Source organism: Diceros bicornis, chromosome 5 (assembly GCF_020826845.1).
Source record: "Diceros bicornis minor isolate mBicDic1 chromosome 5, mDicBic1.mat.cur, whole genome shotgun sequence".
In the NCBI taxonomy this organism is placed as follows: domain Eukaryota; kingdom Metazoa; phylum Chordata; class Mammalia; order Perissodactyla; family Rhinocerotidae; genus Diceros; species Diceros bicornis.
This window is the reverse complement of record NC_080744.1, coordinates 60599945-60617831: the sequence shown is the minus strand read 5'-3', so window position 1 is coordinate 60617831 and position 17887 is coordinate 60599945. Positions and strand designations below refer to the sequence as shown.

Below are 17887 nucleotides of genomic sequence, written 5' to 3'. Positions count from 1 at the left end.
CAATTGCTCCACATCCTCTATAACATATGGTCAGTCCCTTTAGACATTCTTGTGGGTGTGTAGTGTATCTCATTGTGGTTTTAATTTACATTTCCCTAATGATTAATGATGTTGAATAGATATTCAAGATCAAATTCAAAGATTTTCATGTGCTTATTTGACATTTGCACATCTTCTTTAGTAAAGTGTCTGTTCAAATCTTTTACCCATTTTTTTAAATTGGGTTATCTTTTTATTATTAAGTTGTAAGAGGTCTTTATATATTCTAAAGTCCTTTGACAGACACGTTTTGCCAATATTTCCTCTTAGTCTGTGGCTTGCCTTTTTAAATTTTTGTCACAGCGTCTTTTAAAAAGCAAATGTTTTTAATTTAAATGAAGTACAATTTATTGATTTTTCCTTTACAGTTTGTGCCTTTTGTGTCCCATTTAAAAACTTTTTGCCAAAACACAGGTCATGAAGATAGTCTCCTGTGCTGTCTTTAGAAGTTCTATAGTTTTAACTCTCACAGGTAGACCTATGATCCACTGACAGGACATCTTTGAACCTGGTGTGAGGTAGTAGTGGAGGTTCATTTTTGTGTATATGGATATCCAATTGCTCCAGCATCACTTGTTGCAAAGACTATTCTTCCACTACTGAACCACCTTGGAATCTTTGTCAAAACTCAATTTACTCTATACATATGTGTCTATTTCTCAACTTGTCATTCTGTTCTATTTGATCTATTATCTTTAGCTTTATACCAATACAATGCTCTACTGATTACTGTAGCTTTATAATAAATCCGGAAATCAGGTAGTCTAAGTCCCCCAACTTTGTTTTTCTTTCTTTTTTTTTTTTTTTTTGTGAGGAAGATGAGCCCTGAGCTAACATCCATGCCAATCCTCCTCTTTTTGCTGAGGAAGACTGGTCCCGAGCTAACATCCATGCGGATCTTCCTCTACTTTATATGGGACACAGCCACTGCATGGCCTGACAAGCAGTGCCTTGGTGCGCGCCCGGGATCCGAACCCGGGTGGCCAGCAGCAGAGCGCATACACTTAACCCCTATGCCATGGGGCCGGCCCCCCAACTTTGTTTTTCTTTTTCAAGGTCGTTTTGGCTATTCTAGGTCCCTTGTATTTCCATATAAATTTTAGACACAATTTGTCAATTTACAAAAAAGGCTGCTGAGATTTTCAATGGGATGGCCTTGAATCTATAGATCAATTAAAGCAAAACTGACACCTTTATACTGTAGTGGTGATGGTTGCATAACAATGTGAATATAGGCAATGCCACTGAAAGTGTACAATTAAAAATGTTTAAAATGGTCAATTTTATGTTAGATATATTTTACCACAGTTTTCAAAAAAATTTAATGAAAAAAAAAGTGCCTATTTTAAAATTTTCAGATTCCTGGGCCCCACTCCAGACCTACTGATTCAGAACTACTCCTTAACATTTGCAAACAGTGTCCCAGTTAGGTAAGCTCTAAATGAAGACTTGAATGATCAGTGTTCGGAAGAAGCTGTACTAACAAAAAGAAAACATGGAGAGGGAAGGGGGATGTTGGAAATGAACCTATGAGCCAGCCTTGTCAAAGCTGGCTCACTGCAGTAGTCAGGTCGCTCACAGGTAGAATTTATCATCTAATATATGGTGGATTGTAAGCTGGCCAGTCAATTCCACCAGTCCACTCAACTCGTCCTCAGCCGTCCCTCCCTATACCTGTCACCGTTGGCACACGGTAGCTGAGGGGACATGGTCGATAGCGCTATTTTCCATTTTTCTTTCCTCTGGCTTCGTGTTTCTTTTTTTTAATAAGATTTATTGGGCTATAATTTATATACTATAACAGGCAGCCACTTTAGTGGAAAGTTTGACTTTTGATAAATGCATATACCCATATATCTACCACCACAATCAAGACACTACATTTCCATCACCCAGAAAATTTCCCTCATGCTCCTTTGAAGTTAATCTTTTTTTGGACCCTCAGGCAACCACTGATCTACTTTCTGTCACTACAGATCCATTGTTGTTTTCTCTATAATTTTATATAAATGGAAAGAGTTTGTATTGTTTTATGTTGGGCTTCTTTCATTCAACATAAATGTTTTTGAGATTCATCGAAGTTACATGCACCAGTAACCTGTTCATTTTTATTGCTGAGTAGTATTCTATTGTATGGATATGCTACAATTTGTTTATCTCTTTGCCTGCTGAAGAGCATTTTGGTTGTTTCTACTATGAATACAGCTCCTTTAAACATCTGTATACAATCTGTATAGACATGTTTTCATTCACCTTGGATAAATATCTAAGAGTGGTATAGTCATATGGTAAGTGTATATGTACCTTTATTAAAAGAAACCAGTTTCTTTTATAGTGAAACTCATATCCAGTCAGTCATGGCTTTGAGCCTATGCACAATCTAGTCCAGCAGACAGTGACACTGGGGCTTGGATAACTAAGTTCTAGCTGAGGCTCTCGCCTGGGCTTGCTGGGTGACAATGCCTGTCACAGCCTCAGGTAACAGGTATACCACAGACCAAAAAGAGGGTAGGACTTGCTGCTCCAGCCATCAAACTAAATAGTCAAAGACTTTTAATAAAAATTTAAAATACTATTAAATAGCTTTTATAGGAAAATAAAACACAAAAGAGGATCCAACAACTTTTAGATTTCAGCTAAAATTCAAAAAATAACAACTAGCAAGTAATTTCTTACCTCTATGCATAATCTTGTGTTTCTCCCTCAGATATGTCAGGCCTTTTATTACCTAGAGGAGAAGGAATATAAAAAGATGGGAAACTGAAATTGTAGTGTTTAGAATATACTCAATCTCTCTATTTTAAAATGATCTGGAAAATATTTCATCTAACATCACAAATTTGCCTCCTTCTCTTATTTTTTATTGGTTCTTCTGTTTAATTTTTTTTAAACCTGCCTTATCAAGAAACCATCATGGGCTGGCCTTGTGGCTGAGTGGTTCAAGTTCCACGCACTCCACTTTAGCGGCCCGGGTTCGCGGGTTCAGATCCCAGGTGCAGACCTACTCCACTTACCAGCCATGCTGTGGAGGCATCCCACATACAAAATAGAGGAAGACTGGCACAGATGTTAGCTCAGGGCTAATCTTCCTCAAACCAAAAAAAAGGAGGAAGATTGCCAATGGATGATAGCTAGGGTGAATCTTCCTCAAAAAAAAAAAAAAGGAAACTATCATTTTACAGATGTACAGATTATTATTTTTAAGTAAAAGTGATTATTCCAAGTTTCAACAACTTTAAAAAACACTTTGCTTGAATTCATTTTTTCCTAACTCTGCAATCTAAAAAGAGACTTTCTGATGTCCCAAATGGGAATTCTTTTGGATATCTTGTCCTATTTTCCAAGACATAGATTTTAATATAAAATCACTTTTCTAGTTCTACTGAGAAAGAGAGAAAATACTGTACCCAGAATCTAGATCGGGAAAATTCTAGTGAGAAAAATCCACGTTTCTTACAAACTTTCCCTTCGTTGACTTCTTACCTTCCTCCTTTGTCCATATCCTACCAACTCATTAACTTATCAATAAGGAAACTTGGAAGAAAAATCTCACAATCTACTCACAGCAATGCTAACTTTTCCTAAAATTTGTTCAGGAATTCTTCCAGCTTTCTTCAGGACTTGATCCAAGGAACCCCCATCCTAAGAAGAAGAATACCAGGCCATTTAGTGACAGTGTTTCTGACTATTCCTGCAAGTGTTAAACTTCACCAGGAAAGTGAATCTCACACGTGGCAAATGCTCCTGGAGGTACCCTATGGTTTGTTCCAGACATCGAATAAGATATGAATGCAAAACACTGTGGGAGGTATCAAATAACTAGTACCTCAAATCCTATGAACAATCATTAAACAAATCACTAATTCAGTGGTCATAAAAAGGGCTCGATTTGCACTGAACTGACACAGTGGTTAAGAGTGCAGGCTCTAGAAGCAAACTGTCTAAATTCGAATCCCAGCTCTGCCACTTACTATCTAGGAAACTTTGACCAAGTTATTCAACTTGTAAAATGGAGATAATTATTATAAGGCTATTATAATAATCATAGGGTTATTGTAAGTATTAAGCTAAAACATATAAAGCACAATGTCTAGAACATATAAAGCACAATGTCTAGAACAATGTCTAGCCCACAGTAAGTGCTCAATAAATGTTAGCCATTTTATCACCATAATACGTCACAACTTGCATTTGGTATCATCCTAACAAATCATATTTAATAAAACTCAAAGAAAAATGTCATAAAAAGCAATAACTCATTCCACAAATCCTGCAAAGTGCCATGGACTGTGTTAGGTTCTATGGTGGGTAGAGAGACAAAAAAGACCTAGGTCTTGTCCTCAATAAATTTATAAACTAGTAGGGGAAATATACAACTCTTAACAAAATATAACAAAACAGAATAAATGTATAAGAAAAGTGCTGTAAACATGCAGAAAAAGGGAGAAGTAATTCTGACTTCACTTCAGTTCTGGCGTTTGAGCTGAAATCTTACTCAAACAATGAGTACAATTTCTATACCTGGAAAAGGAGAGGAGCAAAGGGAGAAAAGAACAGGGTACTCCACTAAGATCAACAGCAGAGAAGCATTAAATTGCTTAGTACTCCTGGGATGACGTGGTTCATTTCACTGTGGGTGCATGAAGAAGTGCAGTGACGGATCAAGCTGGAAATGGCCAGCTGTGGGCAGTCACAGAGCCACACCGAGAAACCGAGACTTTATGGGGGCAGAAGGAAAGGAATCTGACCTGAGGGTTCTAAGATGAAAACCATAGCAGCTGAGAGAAAGAGGCAGCGAGATCAGCGAGGAGCTGATCAGAGGGAGATGACATGAGCCAGACCCCAGGCAGAGGTGATGGAAAGGGAGAGGGAAGACAATACAAATGTGTCGTGAAGCAGCTGTAGGGCTCACACACCAGGGCCTTTCCATTTATGGATTCTATATTTTAACCTGAAATCTTGAAGAAATGCTTCACTCAGGGAACCCTGATGTATCAAGGCAGAAACAGGTCCCCACCCCCCACCCCCCCACCCCCGCCCCTATGGCTTCAGGTGTAGCTAATTATCAGCCACAAATTAAAACTACCCTCAGAAGTAGAAATAATTCGGGGCCAGTGCAGTGACGTAGCCACTAAGTTCACGCACTCCGCTGCGGCGGCCCAGGGTTCGCCGGTTCAGATCCCGGGCACGGACCTACACACCGCTCATCAAGCCATGCTGAGGCGGCATCCCACATACAGCAACTAGAAGGATGTACAACTACCTACATACAACTACCTACTGGGGCTTTGGGGAGGGAAAAAAAGAGGAAGATTGGCAACAGATGTTAGCTCAGGGCCAATCTTCCTCACCACCCCCCCAAAAAAATAGAGAAAATTTCTGCAAACTCTGCAGACTGATTTTTCTAAAGTATCCTGTCTACACTGAGCAGTTACCATCACAATATATCATTTATTAATCACTTCTGTGTAAGGCATAGGGCTAGGTAAGGAACTAGGGATGGAAAAAACTATAAATACAGAAAAAAACACAGTCTGCTTGGGGAAACAGAACTTATTCATAAAGAGGCCAAGGCACCTTAAATCCTCCTCTGAAACAAGGGAGGGAACAAACCATTGAATGAAGAGAACAGACACTGCTACAGGTGCTCAGAGGAGGAAGCAGTTCCTGGACAAAGTGGCTAAGGGAAGAGCTCGCAAGAGGAATGACACAAAAGCTGAGCCTGGGAGGTAGGCAAGACCTGGGTAAGACTTTCTCATGGGCATCCTGCTCCAAAATCACCCAGCCTCTATGACGCAGCCATGGACTGTGAGGTCACAGAACAAGGCATAACATGATAAACAAAAGGACAGAGCATAATCCCATTTTTATAAAAATAAAAAAGTGTGCGTACACTCACACAAACTAGAACTCAAAAATGTTATCAATGATTAATTCCAGTCTAGGTAGTAAGATTATCAGGGATTTTTGTTGTATGATAGTTTCTTCTTTGTGCTTTTTATCGTCTATAAATTTTCTACACTGAATAAATACTTTACCTTTTTAAATTACAGAACTCATTTATAAAAGTAGAGAATTAAATCTATAAATCAATTAACAGATACTTACTGAGCACCCATTTTGTGCAAAGGCACTATTAGATAAATACAACACTGCTTTCTTTCTAAAGGTGAGAAAATAATTAAGACTCATTCAGAGATAAGACCTCTCAAGAAATGTTACCTAAAATATGCTAAAAATAGATTATCAACTTAAAAATTCTATGATTATAAAAAGGATAGTTTGGACCAATCACAGTCTATCACAATCAACTCTGGATCATGGATGCTGATGGAAAAAGAAAGCAGTACAGGTGTGGATTCTCAAATGCACACTAACACCCCAAATATGTTTGATTTCTAATCATAATCAACTCCCTAGCAAAACTACCTACTTGTGGGTCAGTTGACCATGGGGCACAGTGGAGAATTCCGAAATTCAGTCTGTAATTTCAAATATGCCATAATCTCCACTCAGATATGAGACTGGAATTATGAATCCAGAACCAAAAAGAACTCCCCTGTTTCGGAAACCACTTATTTTCCAAGAGCCCTACCCAGGCTGTGACCCAGGCTGAGGTTTGAGTCATCCTAGGAGCCTGGCTGCCTTCACAATGCCACAGGTCCCTGGTGGCCAAATCAGGACAGCACCACAGCCCAGGTAACCACATCTAAGTCAGCAGGCTCCTAGAAACGTCATCGTATCTCTCAATTTCCCTTATCGATAGGAAGAGGAACTCCAGTGCAGAAAGTTTCCGAGCCATTTCTATTTTGCTTCCAACTGAATGTGGTTTCAGCTCCTTCGTTTGAAAAGCTTTGCCTAATTCTCAGGGAGGACTATGCACTTGAAACAAGGTAACAAAGCAACTCTGTCAAAATCTGATTCAGATGAGATAGAAAAGTGAACCATGATTCTCAGGTTCCAGAGCCTAGGACAAAGGGCAGCCCAGCTAACGTCTTGGTTTACACTCTCCCTGGGCGTTGGTGGTAAATATTTCTACTAAAAAGGAAGAAACCTTGGCTCTCTTCCTTTTAACCTCCTTCTGAGCTATAAGCAGAGTTACAGTGTGAACAATGGAATTAGCAAGATGTAAGAAGCATGAACCACAGCCAGGATTACCCAGAGTTGCCTGCAACTCACCTTACAGTCTTTTAATTCTACTTCACTGTCGCCAAGGACTTGCCTTCACTGACTAAAGCTGCTGAATTATGCTTATTTTTAGAAACCAATTATTAACTAAGTCAATGGGGCTTCTGTGAAGGTTTTCTATAAAAGAGACAAATGCTTTACGGAAAAAAAAAAAAAGAGTTCAAAAGCTTTTACTCCTGCATGAGAACCATCGAGCATGAGGCCCAGTTCTCTGGTCGCTCAGCTACCACCTGAGCAGGAATCTACTTCCCCGAAGACAGGAGCATTCCTTTTCTGATCAGGGAGCACTCATTTACCCTTTGGGTCTCAAAATTCAGACTGGCAGTGCAAACACAGCTTATTTCTAGGAAAAGTCAGGCCCTGGCTGAGTGCTTTAGAAGATGGGGCTCAATGAATGCCCCATCTTCTAGCATCATTAGCAATGAATTTACTTTAAAATTCATCCAAAAAATGATTTGTGCAATGGATAGATGGAAAATATGTGGGAAAGCAAATATGAAAAAATGTTAATTGTAGAATCTAGGTGGTGGGTTTAGACTGTACATTACACAATTCCTTCAACTTTCTGTGTGTTTGAAAATTTTAATAAAGAGCTGGGGAAAAATGTTAATGACAACACCGTGCAAAGACTGTGACACAGAGAGGACGAAAGAACCTCAGAAGTTGGGATATAGCTAATGAACAGAGCCCTACGTGACAACACCTTTGAAATGTGAAAGCTGAGGCAAAGAAGAAATCCCAAAGGAGAAGTGGCGGCCAGCAGTCAGAGAGTTTTCCCATCAGGGGCAGCTGGTGCAGGAGCTCTCCTACAGGAGGGACTGCTCAGGGACCAAGGAAGGGACGAGAGTGTCCAGGGCTGGAGCAGAAAGCTACTCTGGCACTCACGGCTGCTTGGACTTCTGGCCACACCTGCTTCCCTCTAGGGTCCCATCTCTGGCAGCTCTGAGCCTCCCCACTAGTATTAACAGACTGTTCCAGCTGCCCTCTGAGCCTATGTATATCCAGAAACAGAAGGCCCTACTGCTGATTCCAAGGCCTAACTCTCTCCCACTGAGCCCCAGGCCTGACCATGCCTTCCCCCACCCTGACCTCCCTCATTCGGTCATTCAACACATATCACCTAACAGGTGTGACACTGTGCTTGGCCCTCAAAAGGTTCTGACCCCCCACCCACCCCCCCAGCCTCTGACAGTGAGTTTTCCAGGCTCAGGCTCCCCAGGGTAATTCCAGAGATAGGTTCTGCTTCAGAGACTTGTGTGGAAGGACCCCACTATTCCCACAGAGCCAAATCCATGTGGGAAAAAACTGACTTACAGATACCAGAAATGGGCCAAGAGAATGGGAAACCAATCCGTCATGTCCTATGTCATCTTCTCCTCCTGGAGGGGAAGGCTGGGGGGAAACAGAGCAAGGAGCACAAAGGTTGTGATCAATATGTATGAGTCCAGAGTGGATAAAGGATTCCAGAATGAGGAAGCCTCAAAACAGGTCAATTTAAGACAAATAAAAAGACTGTCCTCCACGTGACAAGAGGACACATAAGGCTAATAAAAGAGGTTCCAGCAAGGTCTGAATAAATAAATAGGCCACTGTCTATCAATGTTTGGGGTCTAATCCTAACCTCTGAAGCAAGCACCCTGGAGTTCAATATGCTCACCCTACAAACAGCCTCTTGGTTCCCCTACTGAAGGGAGAAATCTGGGTGGCACAGAACTTGGAGGTAACTCAGGAAAAAAGTTCTGATGGTTGAAAAGACAGCAGGCATGAGATGACACATACCTGGTGCTCAGAAGCCCTTATGTCCACAATGACACTCCTCACTTGAGAAGGCCCTAGAACATAGCCATCCAGCCTGTGAACAGCTTTAGGGGGCAGAGATGCTATTCTCAATGTCTCCATCCCCTCGGTAGTTCATATGGTGCCTTGCACATAACAGGCACTAAAAATAAGTGTTCGTGAAGCTGAACCCATGTTGATCAACTAACGTAAACTCTGATTGGCTACACGTGCCAAAAAACACAGACACACAGGATATGAGCAGAGGGGGGAGTCCCTAGAGAGGATCTGGTCCAAACATCTCTCTGCAGAGATGAGGAAATCCTGAGAGAGTATATGACTTGCATAGGTTAATGGAGAGAGTATCAAATCTAAAGAAAGCAGACCTGGTTAGAGACACTGGTTACAGTTCAGCTCTGACTCTTACTGATTATGTGACTAAGACTAATTACTAAACCTCTCTCCATCTACCAGCTGGGGAGATCAACAATCCGTCTCATGTGACAGGGCTGATGTGATTAATAACTTATGTAACTAAAAAGGACTTGGCAAGTGGTGGAAGATGCAAAAGCTAGTTACTATAATGTCTATGTCTAGTCATGTCATCATCTACCTTCCACTATTTTGGCAAGAACTCAGAGGAAAGAAGGCTACTCTGGCCTTCCCTGTCACTGGTTTATCACCATCACCTCCACTCTTTTCCCCTTCTAGTTTTCCAGGACCTCCACTGCCATTTACACATCTTCATCCAAAACTCTTGGGTTACAGCTGTAAAACCCACCATCATCAGCACAAAGAGCATGAGAAACCCAAAGGATAAAGATCAGCTCCTTCTCCCCTGCTCTGCCCCCGCCCTCAAAGGGGGACCAAGACAAATGGAAAACAATCAGTAACCAGGCCTGGGCTAGGACCAAGCCAGAAATGTTCACACGCTTCCCACAGAGACTGCTGCGCTCTCACTAAAGCGAGAGGGAATGAAAGCTTTCCCAGTAACCTTTAGACACGGAGAAGATGTTTTCAGGATCTACGCTCCATAGGCACCCACAAGAGCTGGCAGATGCCTGCAACAGTATGTATGGCACTTCTTGATCATTAAAACGAAAAGACATTCAAAATAATGGGGGCACCAGCAGGGGACAAACCTCCCAGGGAGGGTTTTCCTAGAGTTCATTAAGACCAAGCCCCAGGGCTCTCATTCCAGAGGTCAGCGCAGGTCTAGAGTCAGGAAGGACATGGAGAAGTTCCTGAGGGACACTCCACTGGACTTTTCGAAAGCACAGCCGCCCCGAAGTACCTAGACTCAATCATGTCAGCCCCAGTGAGAATAAAACAAAAGAGAAAGTTTGCAGAAGACATGCTGAGTCAGTTGGTGTCCTGGAAGACTTACATCTGTTATTTTAATTAATCCCCACCACAACAAGGCAGGTATAATAATGGCCATTTTACAAATAAGGAAACTGAGAATCAGAAAGATAAAAAAACTTGCCGAAGGTCATGATGAGAAGATGACAATCAGTAAACAAACAATTATTGAGCACCTACTGTGTGCCAGGACTATTCTGGGCTTTGGAGACACAGTGGCAAACAAGACAAAGTGCCTCCTTAGATTTCTGAGGAGAAAGGAGACATGAATAAACATCTCAGATCCCAAAGTCCCCTGTGCCATGCCTCCTAACGGGGACAGAAAAAAACAGCAACCATGAAGCCAGTCTCTCTCCTTGAAGTTCTAGGCATCAGGGATGGAAACAGGGCCCCAATCACTAGCCAGTGAATTCAACAAAGTACAAGCACTGGGGTCAGACTGCCTGGGTTTAAATTCTATCAATACCACTTAGTAGCTGCATGACCTTGGGTAAGTTATTCCATTTCTCTGAGCCTCAGTTTCCTCACGTGTAAAATGGAGATAATGTACCCACTCAATAAGACTGTTGTGAAAATGCAATAAAATATTAATTTTCTTAGGATACTACTTGATATAAAATACACCCAATAAATATTAGTTTATCATTATAAGTATTGCTAACATTATTACTGTTACTGTTGTTGTTATTACTGTTCTTCACTGGAAAGAGAAAGAAGGGACTCAAGGCAGCTAATGGTGAAAAGGACAAGCTGTTCACATACATATAATGCCCTCTCTAATGTGCATTAGGCGGGCTTGCTTCTCTCCACACCCAAAGAACCCCTTCAGGCTGCCCTTAAAGCAGATTATAAACTCTCTCAGGGATTGTCTTATTCATCTTCATAACTCCAGAACTGCGTACCTAGCACACAGCATTGCATATAATAAACGGATTTACACTACATTAACCAGATTTTACCCACGTCAAAATCTTGGGGTCGAGAAAACCAAGAAAACCAAGTGCTCTAGGCACACTCACCACAGATACTCAGTTGCCGCCAACTCTCTTTGAAAAGAGGCAGGGACCTATGAAGGAGGCCTGTTATCTTTTGGCTATTCCAGGTTCTACAGCTGGGCCTCCCAGATGCCCAAGACGGTGATGTGGAACAGGGAGGCAGCTGGTCACCTCCTAGACCAAAGATGAGACCAGAGCCACCCAACTCCAGAGGCCAACAGGTCACCACATACCATGTGCTCCATGCAGATGCTGATCTCACCATCGCTGTAGAATGCACCATAGAAGCCCACGATGTATGGGGAGTTGCACTCATGTAGAACCTGCAGCTCCCTTATGATCTGGTTCCGGATTGCAGGTTTGATCTCGAGGTGAATTAGCTGGGGAAAGAAAGGTGAGAGGAAGAGAGGCTTTAAAAATACATGGATGGAAGAATAGAAGCTTTCTTAAATGCCTAAGCTCTTAAAGGTAAGAAGAGAGGAAAGAAGCAAGTTTTAACAAACAAGTTTTGCCCAACCAAACCACTGAGTGCCAGTGTACAAAGGCAGGTGCTGACACTGGAGGAGCTGTAACCAGAGGAGGGCCAGCTGTGCCTCTGCTCCTGAGAGCCAAGACTGAGGAAGAGGGAACTCATCCCTCCCAAGAAAAGAACTGAATGGAGAGTTCCCGCCAAAAGGACTCGTGAAGCCGAGAGATGAGGGAAAAGTGGCCTTGAGGACTTGGTTGATACTTAAGGGTTGCAGGAGCAGAAGGGTATGAGGACCTGGGTATGCTAACCTAAGATGCCCAAGAGATTTCTCTTTGACCTCAGGAGTCTGATGTGGTTGAGATGTAGCCAAGGTCTCAGGTACCTCCTTATGTCTCCCTAATGTTGTCCCTTGTTTCAGCTGGGGAGACCGGTGACAGACACATGAAATGGTTACCGAATAAGGCTGAGCTTCTAAAAAGAGCCATAGACCATGAGTGTCAGAGGATATGGAAGCAGTGGTAATCAGTGAGGGCTGGAGCAGCTAGTGAAAGCTAGACAAGAGGTGGGCCTTAAAGACGGGCACTGTTTGAAAAGATGGAAGGAACAGTATGAGCAAAAATATGTGGACAGAAATGAACATGGTGTGGGGCAAAACACAGAAGAGTGCAACTTTGCTGGAGCGGGGGGCTGTGTTCAGAAAGAGGACCAAGGGTAGATGGGAAGGGAAGTCCAGCTCAAAGACTGCACGTCATTGTGGAGAGCTGAGATGTTACACTGCAGGGAGATGAAGGGGAACCACTGGCAGGGCTGGAGCATGGAGAAACAACTTGAAATGCACGTTCTGTGCATCCCTGGGACGGGGTAAATGAAAGCAACTTCTCCTGCGCGGGATAAATGATGAACAAGCACCTTAGCATTCTTTCCAGAGTAACGAAGGGTCACTTGCTGTTATTTTCCAGTCTGGGGATGGGATAAATACACTAACACATCATTAATGTGTTTACCTATAATCTGATAACATGAGTTCAAAATTCAAACTGCACAAAAAGGTACTGAGTGAAAAGTCAGTCTTCCTTCCACCTTTGTCCCTAGGCCCTTAGGTCTTCCAAGAGATAATCCAATTACCTGCCTAACAAACAAACTTGATTCAGTCTTTTTTTTTTTTTTTTAAGTGACCTCACCTTTCTGGCCATGACCAGGCCAGACGGCTTGTGGGAGACCTTGAACACCACGCCACCATTGCCAGCACCCAGCTCACTGATCTTCTCAAAGTCATCATCCTTCAGTTCCCCAACCTTCTGCTTCTGAGTAAGAAAGGCCTCAAGGCGCTTCCGCTGCTGTTCATCGAGCTCCAGCTCCTCCAGCTTCTTCTGCAAGGCCTCCAGGTTGGTCCTGTCCCAAAGCGGGGAGCACAGGTCAATATTGTCACCAGAGAAGTCCACCCAGAGGAGGAGATAAGGGGGAAGGGTTCCATCTGCTGTGGCTCTGCCCCTTCACTTCAGCTGCCCCACACAATTCACCAATGACACACTTCTCCTCTCAAGGCCTTAGTTTCCTCATTTGTAAAATGACGGAATTAGGTCTCTCTCAATATGCTGCGAGTCTATAAGAGGAACCCAAGAATAAACTAAAATCCAAAATAAGCCACCTTAACTTGCTTTAAAACCCCCGTTTCAAAAGCCCCACTAGTGTTGGTTTTATTTAGTTAACACCACATACAAAATAAAATCTATTTCCTAAAATCACTAAACTGAAACCAAACCAAAGCATCAAAACAGGCTCTAAACCGAATCACAACAGTAGAAACCCTCCTGTCCAACGTGATCAGGTCAGGAATCAGGTTGATCAAAATAAAGCAAGGAATCATAAAAAGATAAACCTAAAATTTTTGTTTTTGCATAATACATATAAATATGCATTCATTTACCCATCTTCTAACATAGGGCAAGGCCCTCTCTTTGAATAAGAGCCCTACGTCATCTTTCTTACATGAACCAGAACATAATACATTGTCTATCGTGTCCACTTCCTGATTCCGTAAAGTGGAGTAAAAATAAAGACACTTACAGAGTAATATCAGAATAAAGTTTTAAGAGTTTTATGATTTCCCCCAATCTTAATGCTCATCTAATTTGACAGTAATTTTTTTAGTGACTTGGACTTATTTAGTCTTTCTACAGCTTTTAACTACTGTTCATACGAGGAAAAAAAGAAAGAAAACCATTTCATTGCAGTCATATTTCTTCAGTTTATCTGATATTTAAATACATCACTTAATTACAACACCAGCCACAACTGTACAAATGGCTTTAGGAACAAACCGGCTCTTGGTAAGCACATAATTCAACCAGTGGGTGCTGAAGAGAGTGGGCCAGGCAGAGAGCAGCCTGCTAGTCGTGCATTCAGCATACTGTGGGCATTACTACGTGTGCTTTACAGAGAGAACTGAAAAGTGCTCATTACTCCTGGGAGTTCATTAAGAGGAGAGTGGTAAAGAGAGCTTCCACTGTGTTTCATTTGATTTCAGTCTCTAGTCTAAACAAACAACACAGGTGACAAGACAGGCCATCACTACACATCAGAATATTGGTGCCCCCGACAAACACACATACACACCATTTCTGACCTTGAAGGGTAAGAGCAAGCATAATCTTCCACTCTTCATTCACACTCTATTCCAAACCTCAAGAAGGCAGGGAGATGGCGACCTAATGCCTACTCAGTGAACGGGAAGATCCAACACTGCCTTATAAATAACACAGTACATGGGGCCAAAGAGGATACAAGGCTGATTTACCAATTTCCTCACTGGGTAACTCTGGGGAGAAAAGCCGGTGCTATGAACTGTGTCCCCCTAAAATTCATATGTAGAAGCCCGAATCCCCAGTGCAACTGTGTTTAGAGATAGGACCTGTAGGAGGTAATTAAGGTTAAATAAGGTCACATGGTGGAGTCCTAATCAGATAGGACTGGTGGCCTTGTAAGAAGAGAGGTGGCCTTCCCCCAACGCATCCCCCCAGACACAGACACTCTTCATCTCTGACTTCAAGCCTCCAGAACTGTGAGAGCATCAATTTCTGCAGTTTAAGCCGTCCGAGCTATGGTATTTTATTATGCAGCCCAAGCAGACTAAGACAACTGGTCAATATTCTCACCCTGCTAAAAGGCTCAACTAAGTCTCACAGCTGCCCCCCGTCCCTCAGGTGTGGGGACCCAAACAAGTGAGGCTGAAGCGCACAGTGCGCACCCACTGGTTTCCCTGCTCTCAGGTCTCTCCACAAAGGAGCCCATTGATGATAACATTTAGACACACGTCAAATGTAGACAGACCCCACAGCTAAAACTTGGGTGAGGTTACAGTTACCTGGAGGGCTCAGCAGGCCAGCTGGAAATGCAGACTCCAAAAGCTACTGTCAAAATACACACACACACACACTGAGTAGGTATGAGGGAGAGAGGGAAGGAGGGATGGATGGAAGGAAAACTACTCTCCTCACAACACTGTGTATTCTTCTAAGGGTTTTATATTTATTAGTGCATTTAATCTACAACAATCCTACAATTACAACAGATAGCAAACTCAAGCACAGAGAGGTGAAATAACTTGTCCAAAGCCACACAGCTAGTAAGTGACAGAGCCAGGATTCAAACCTGAGCAGAAGGAATTTCTAACCTTAACCATGACACTGTATTTTCTCTTCAAAAAGTTCAATACTTTCAAGGGAGGCCACTTGCAAACATGAGTGAGATCCTAGTGTGGGGCATTTAACATGCCAGGGCTCAATCAGACATGAAGATGGTGTACCCACACGAAGAGCCCTTTGCCCCAGATGCTATCCTGTCTCCACTGCACGTCAATCTGAACATTGCCTTGCAAGTAACACTGGCACAAGAAACCATACCCATTTGTCAAAAAAAGGGAATGCTGACTCTGCTCATTTTCCTGACTCTCCGTAGAAATAAGTAACTCTCCCAAGTTCAGGAAGAAAAACTAAATCTGGGCTTTGTGCCACCTTCCTCCCTCCTCTACCTCCTGTGCTCTACTGTCGAACCACCTACCCCACCAGCTAAGGAACTAGCTCCTGATTTGTGCTTGCAGAAGGTGGATCCAGGGAGAGACATGGCCAAGATGGCAAGCTGTGGCGGCAAGACGCGGGGTGGAACAGTGTTGCCAAATTAACAAGCCATTAGTAATCAGTAATCCTGGATTCTTATCTCGAATTTGTCATCGACTAACTGTCTGACCATGGAAAAGTCATTTAACCCTGACTCATCTCAGTTTTCTCTTCTGTAAAATGGAGTAACAATTCCATGCTTACTTCACCAAGGGAGGATCAAAATAGAAAAATAATGGGAAGAAACACTAGAATTCTGACACATTTCCACACTAATGTTAGGCCGGGGGTGGTTGCAAGATGAGGAGCTGCCAAGGGAGCAATGGCAGGATCCAGAAATTACTGCCCTTTCTTTAATTTAATAATTCTTAAGATCTGGGCCGGCCCCGTGGCTTGGCAGTTGGGTGCGTGCGCTCCACTGCTGGTGGCCCGGGTTCGGATCCCGGGCGAGCACCGACGCACCTCTTCTCCAGCCATGCTGAGGCCGCGTCCCACATGCAGCAACTAGAAGGATGTGCAGCTATGACATACAACTATCTACTGGGGCTTTGGGGGGAAAAATAAATAAATAAATCTTAAAAAATAATAATAATAATTCTTAAGATCTTCTAAAGTTTTTTAACAGCTGTTTCAGACAATGAAAGACAAAAGATTTTATCTCAAGGTGAAAGGAAAATCCTGGCATCAAAATGGCTTTCAGTACTCATTAAAAAGAACTCAATCAATAACGTAACAGTATTGCTTCCTCTTGCACAGGGAGTGGATGATGTTCAACAAGGCTCATTTCTGCCCTCCCAAGGTGAAATGCCTCAAGCAAAGGAAATAGGAAGAGGGGGGCCCCTCGCCCTTCAACCACACCACAAATCTCCAAAAGTCAGAGGGCAAGAACCTGCATCCTTCACAATCTTTGGTTCTAACTGAAATCAGCAAAATCGGGACTAGGAATTGAGACAAGAAACTGGAGCCCAGCACAATAAATCTGACACACACACAGCCCTCTCCTGGGACCAGCTGTGATGGGCTCTGACCCCCATCACGTTCACCACAGCAAAGAGAAAACCACATAGTGTAACGTGAATTCTGCACCATGGCTGTCTTACAGTAAACACAAATTCATCGAGATACAAGATTATACGTGTGAAATGGGAACAGAGAAAAAAACAAGGAACGCAGAAAAAAAAAAAACAAGGGTTGTCATTTGTGTTCTGAAAACACCAGGGAGGCACAATGAAGTGGGTGGGGAAAGGATGATCCTATGGGCAAGAACATCTCCTTCCCTCTCATCTCACTCATCTGCTAAGCCTAACTGCACTACCACAACTGGAATCTTTCATTTTTGGCTCAGTAGTTTAAATCAAGAAGTAGTATAAAATGTAGCACAGGCACCTTCAAGACCACCTGATCCAAATCATTTTACAGGTGAGAAAACTGAGGTCTGGAGAGGACAAGGTCACATAGCTTATTGGTGGCAGGTCTCCCAACTCCTAGAACAGAGCTCCTTTTAAGGCCCCACACCCACCTCCAACCCTGATGGTCACTGAAATGGTAAGCTGACTTAAAGGGATGACTGAAGGGAGAGGGAGGTGATGTCCAGACAAAGGAATAGGGTCTTCAAACTGCCACACACCAAACAGAAAAGGGCCACAAGTGAATGCCAAACACCAGCCAAATGACTATCACCAACCAGAGCCTTGCTCTAGCCTGGCAGAGCAGCCTTGCTCTAGGTGGCAGGCCCTGCCTCTCACAGGAGGGAGCATAGAGGGAAGAGCAGAGGATGAAAATCAATCACTGTGCTGGAAGGAGAGAAAGGGTCCCAGGGCAGGTGGGTGTCCTCACCAGAGAGCCCAGGGAGCTGTGAAGTTCTCTCTCCCCTGTGGCATTTGGCACATAGGAATGTTACTGGAGCAGGGAAGGAAGCAGGAAGGAAAGGCAGAAAGACTCAG

The 17887-nt window shown here is 42.9% G+C and overlaps 2 protein-coding genes across 2 annotated transcripts in view; one reads left to right on the top strand and one right to left on the bottom strand.

Moving 5' to 3' along the window:
• TIPIN (TIMELESS interacting protein) overlaps window positions 1-17887 on the top strand; it is a 246128-nt gene that overhangs the window by 163674 nt on the left and 64567 nt on the right. The gene's annotated exons all lie outside the window — the stretch shown is intronic.
• MAP2K1 (mitogen-activated protein kinase kinase 1) overlaps window positions 1-17887 on the bottom strand; it is a 78399-nt gene that overhangs the window by 30357 nt on the left and 30155 nt on the right. The window contains exons 2-5 of the mRNA XM_058541908.1: window positions 13011-13221; window positions 11594-11740; window positions 3604-3681; window positions 2716-2767 (exon numbers count right to left, since the gene is read on the bottom strand). Of these exons, the coding sequence (XP_058397891.1) occupies window positions 2716-2767; window positions 3604-3681; window positions 11594-11740; window positions 13011-13221 (488 nt within the window). The remainder of the gene's footprint in view (window positions 1-2715; window positions 2768-3603; window positions 3682-11593; window positions 11741-13010; window positions 13222-17887) is intronic.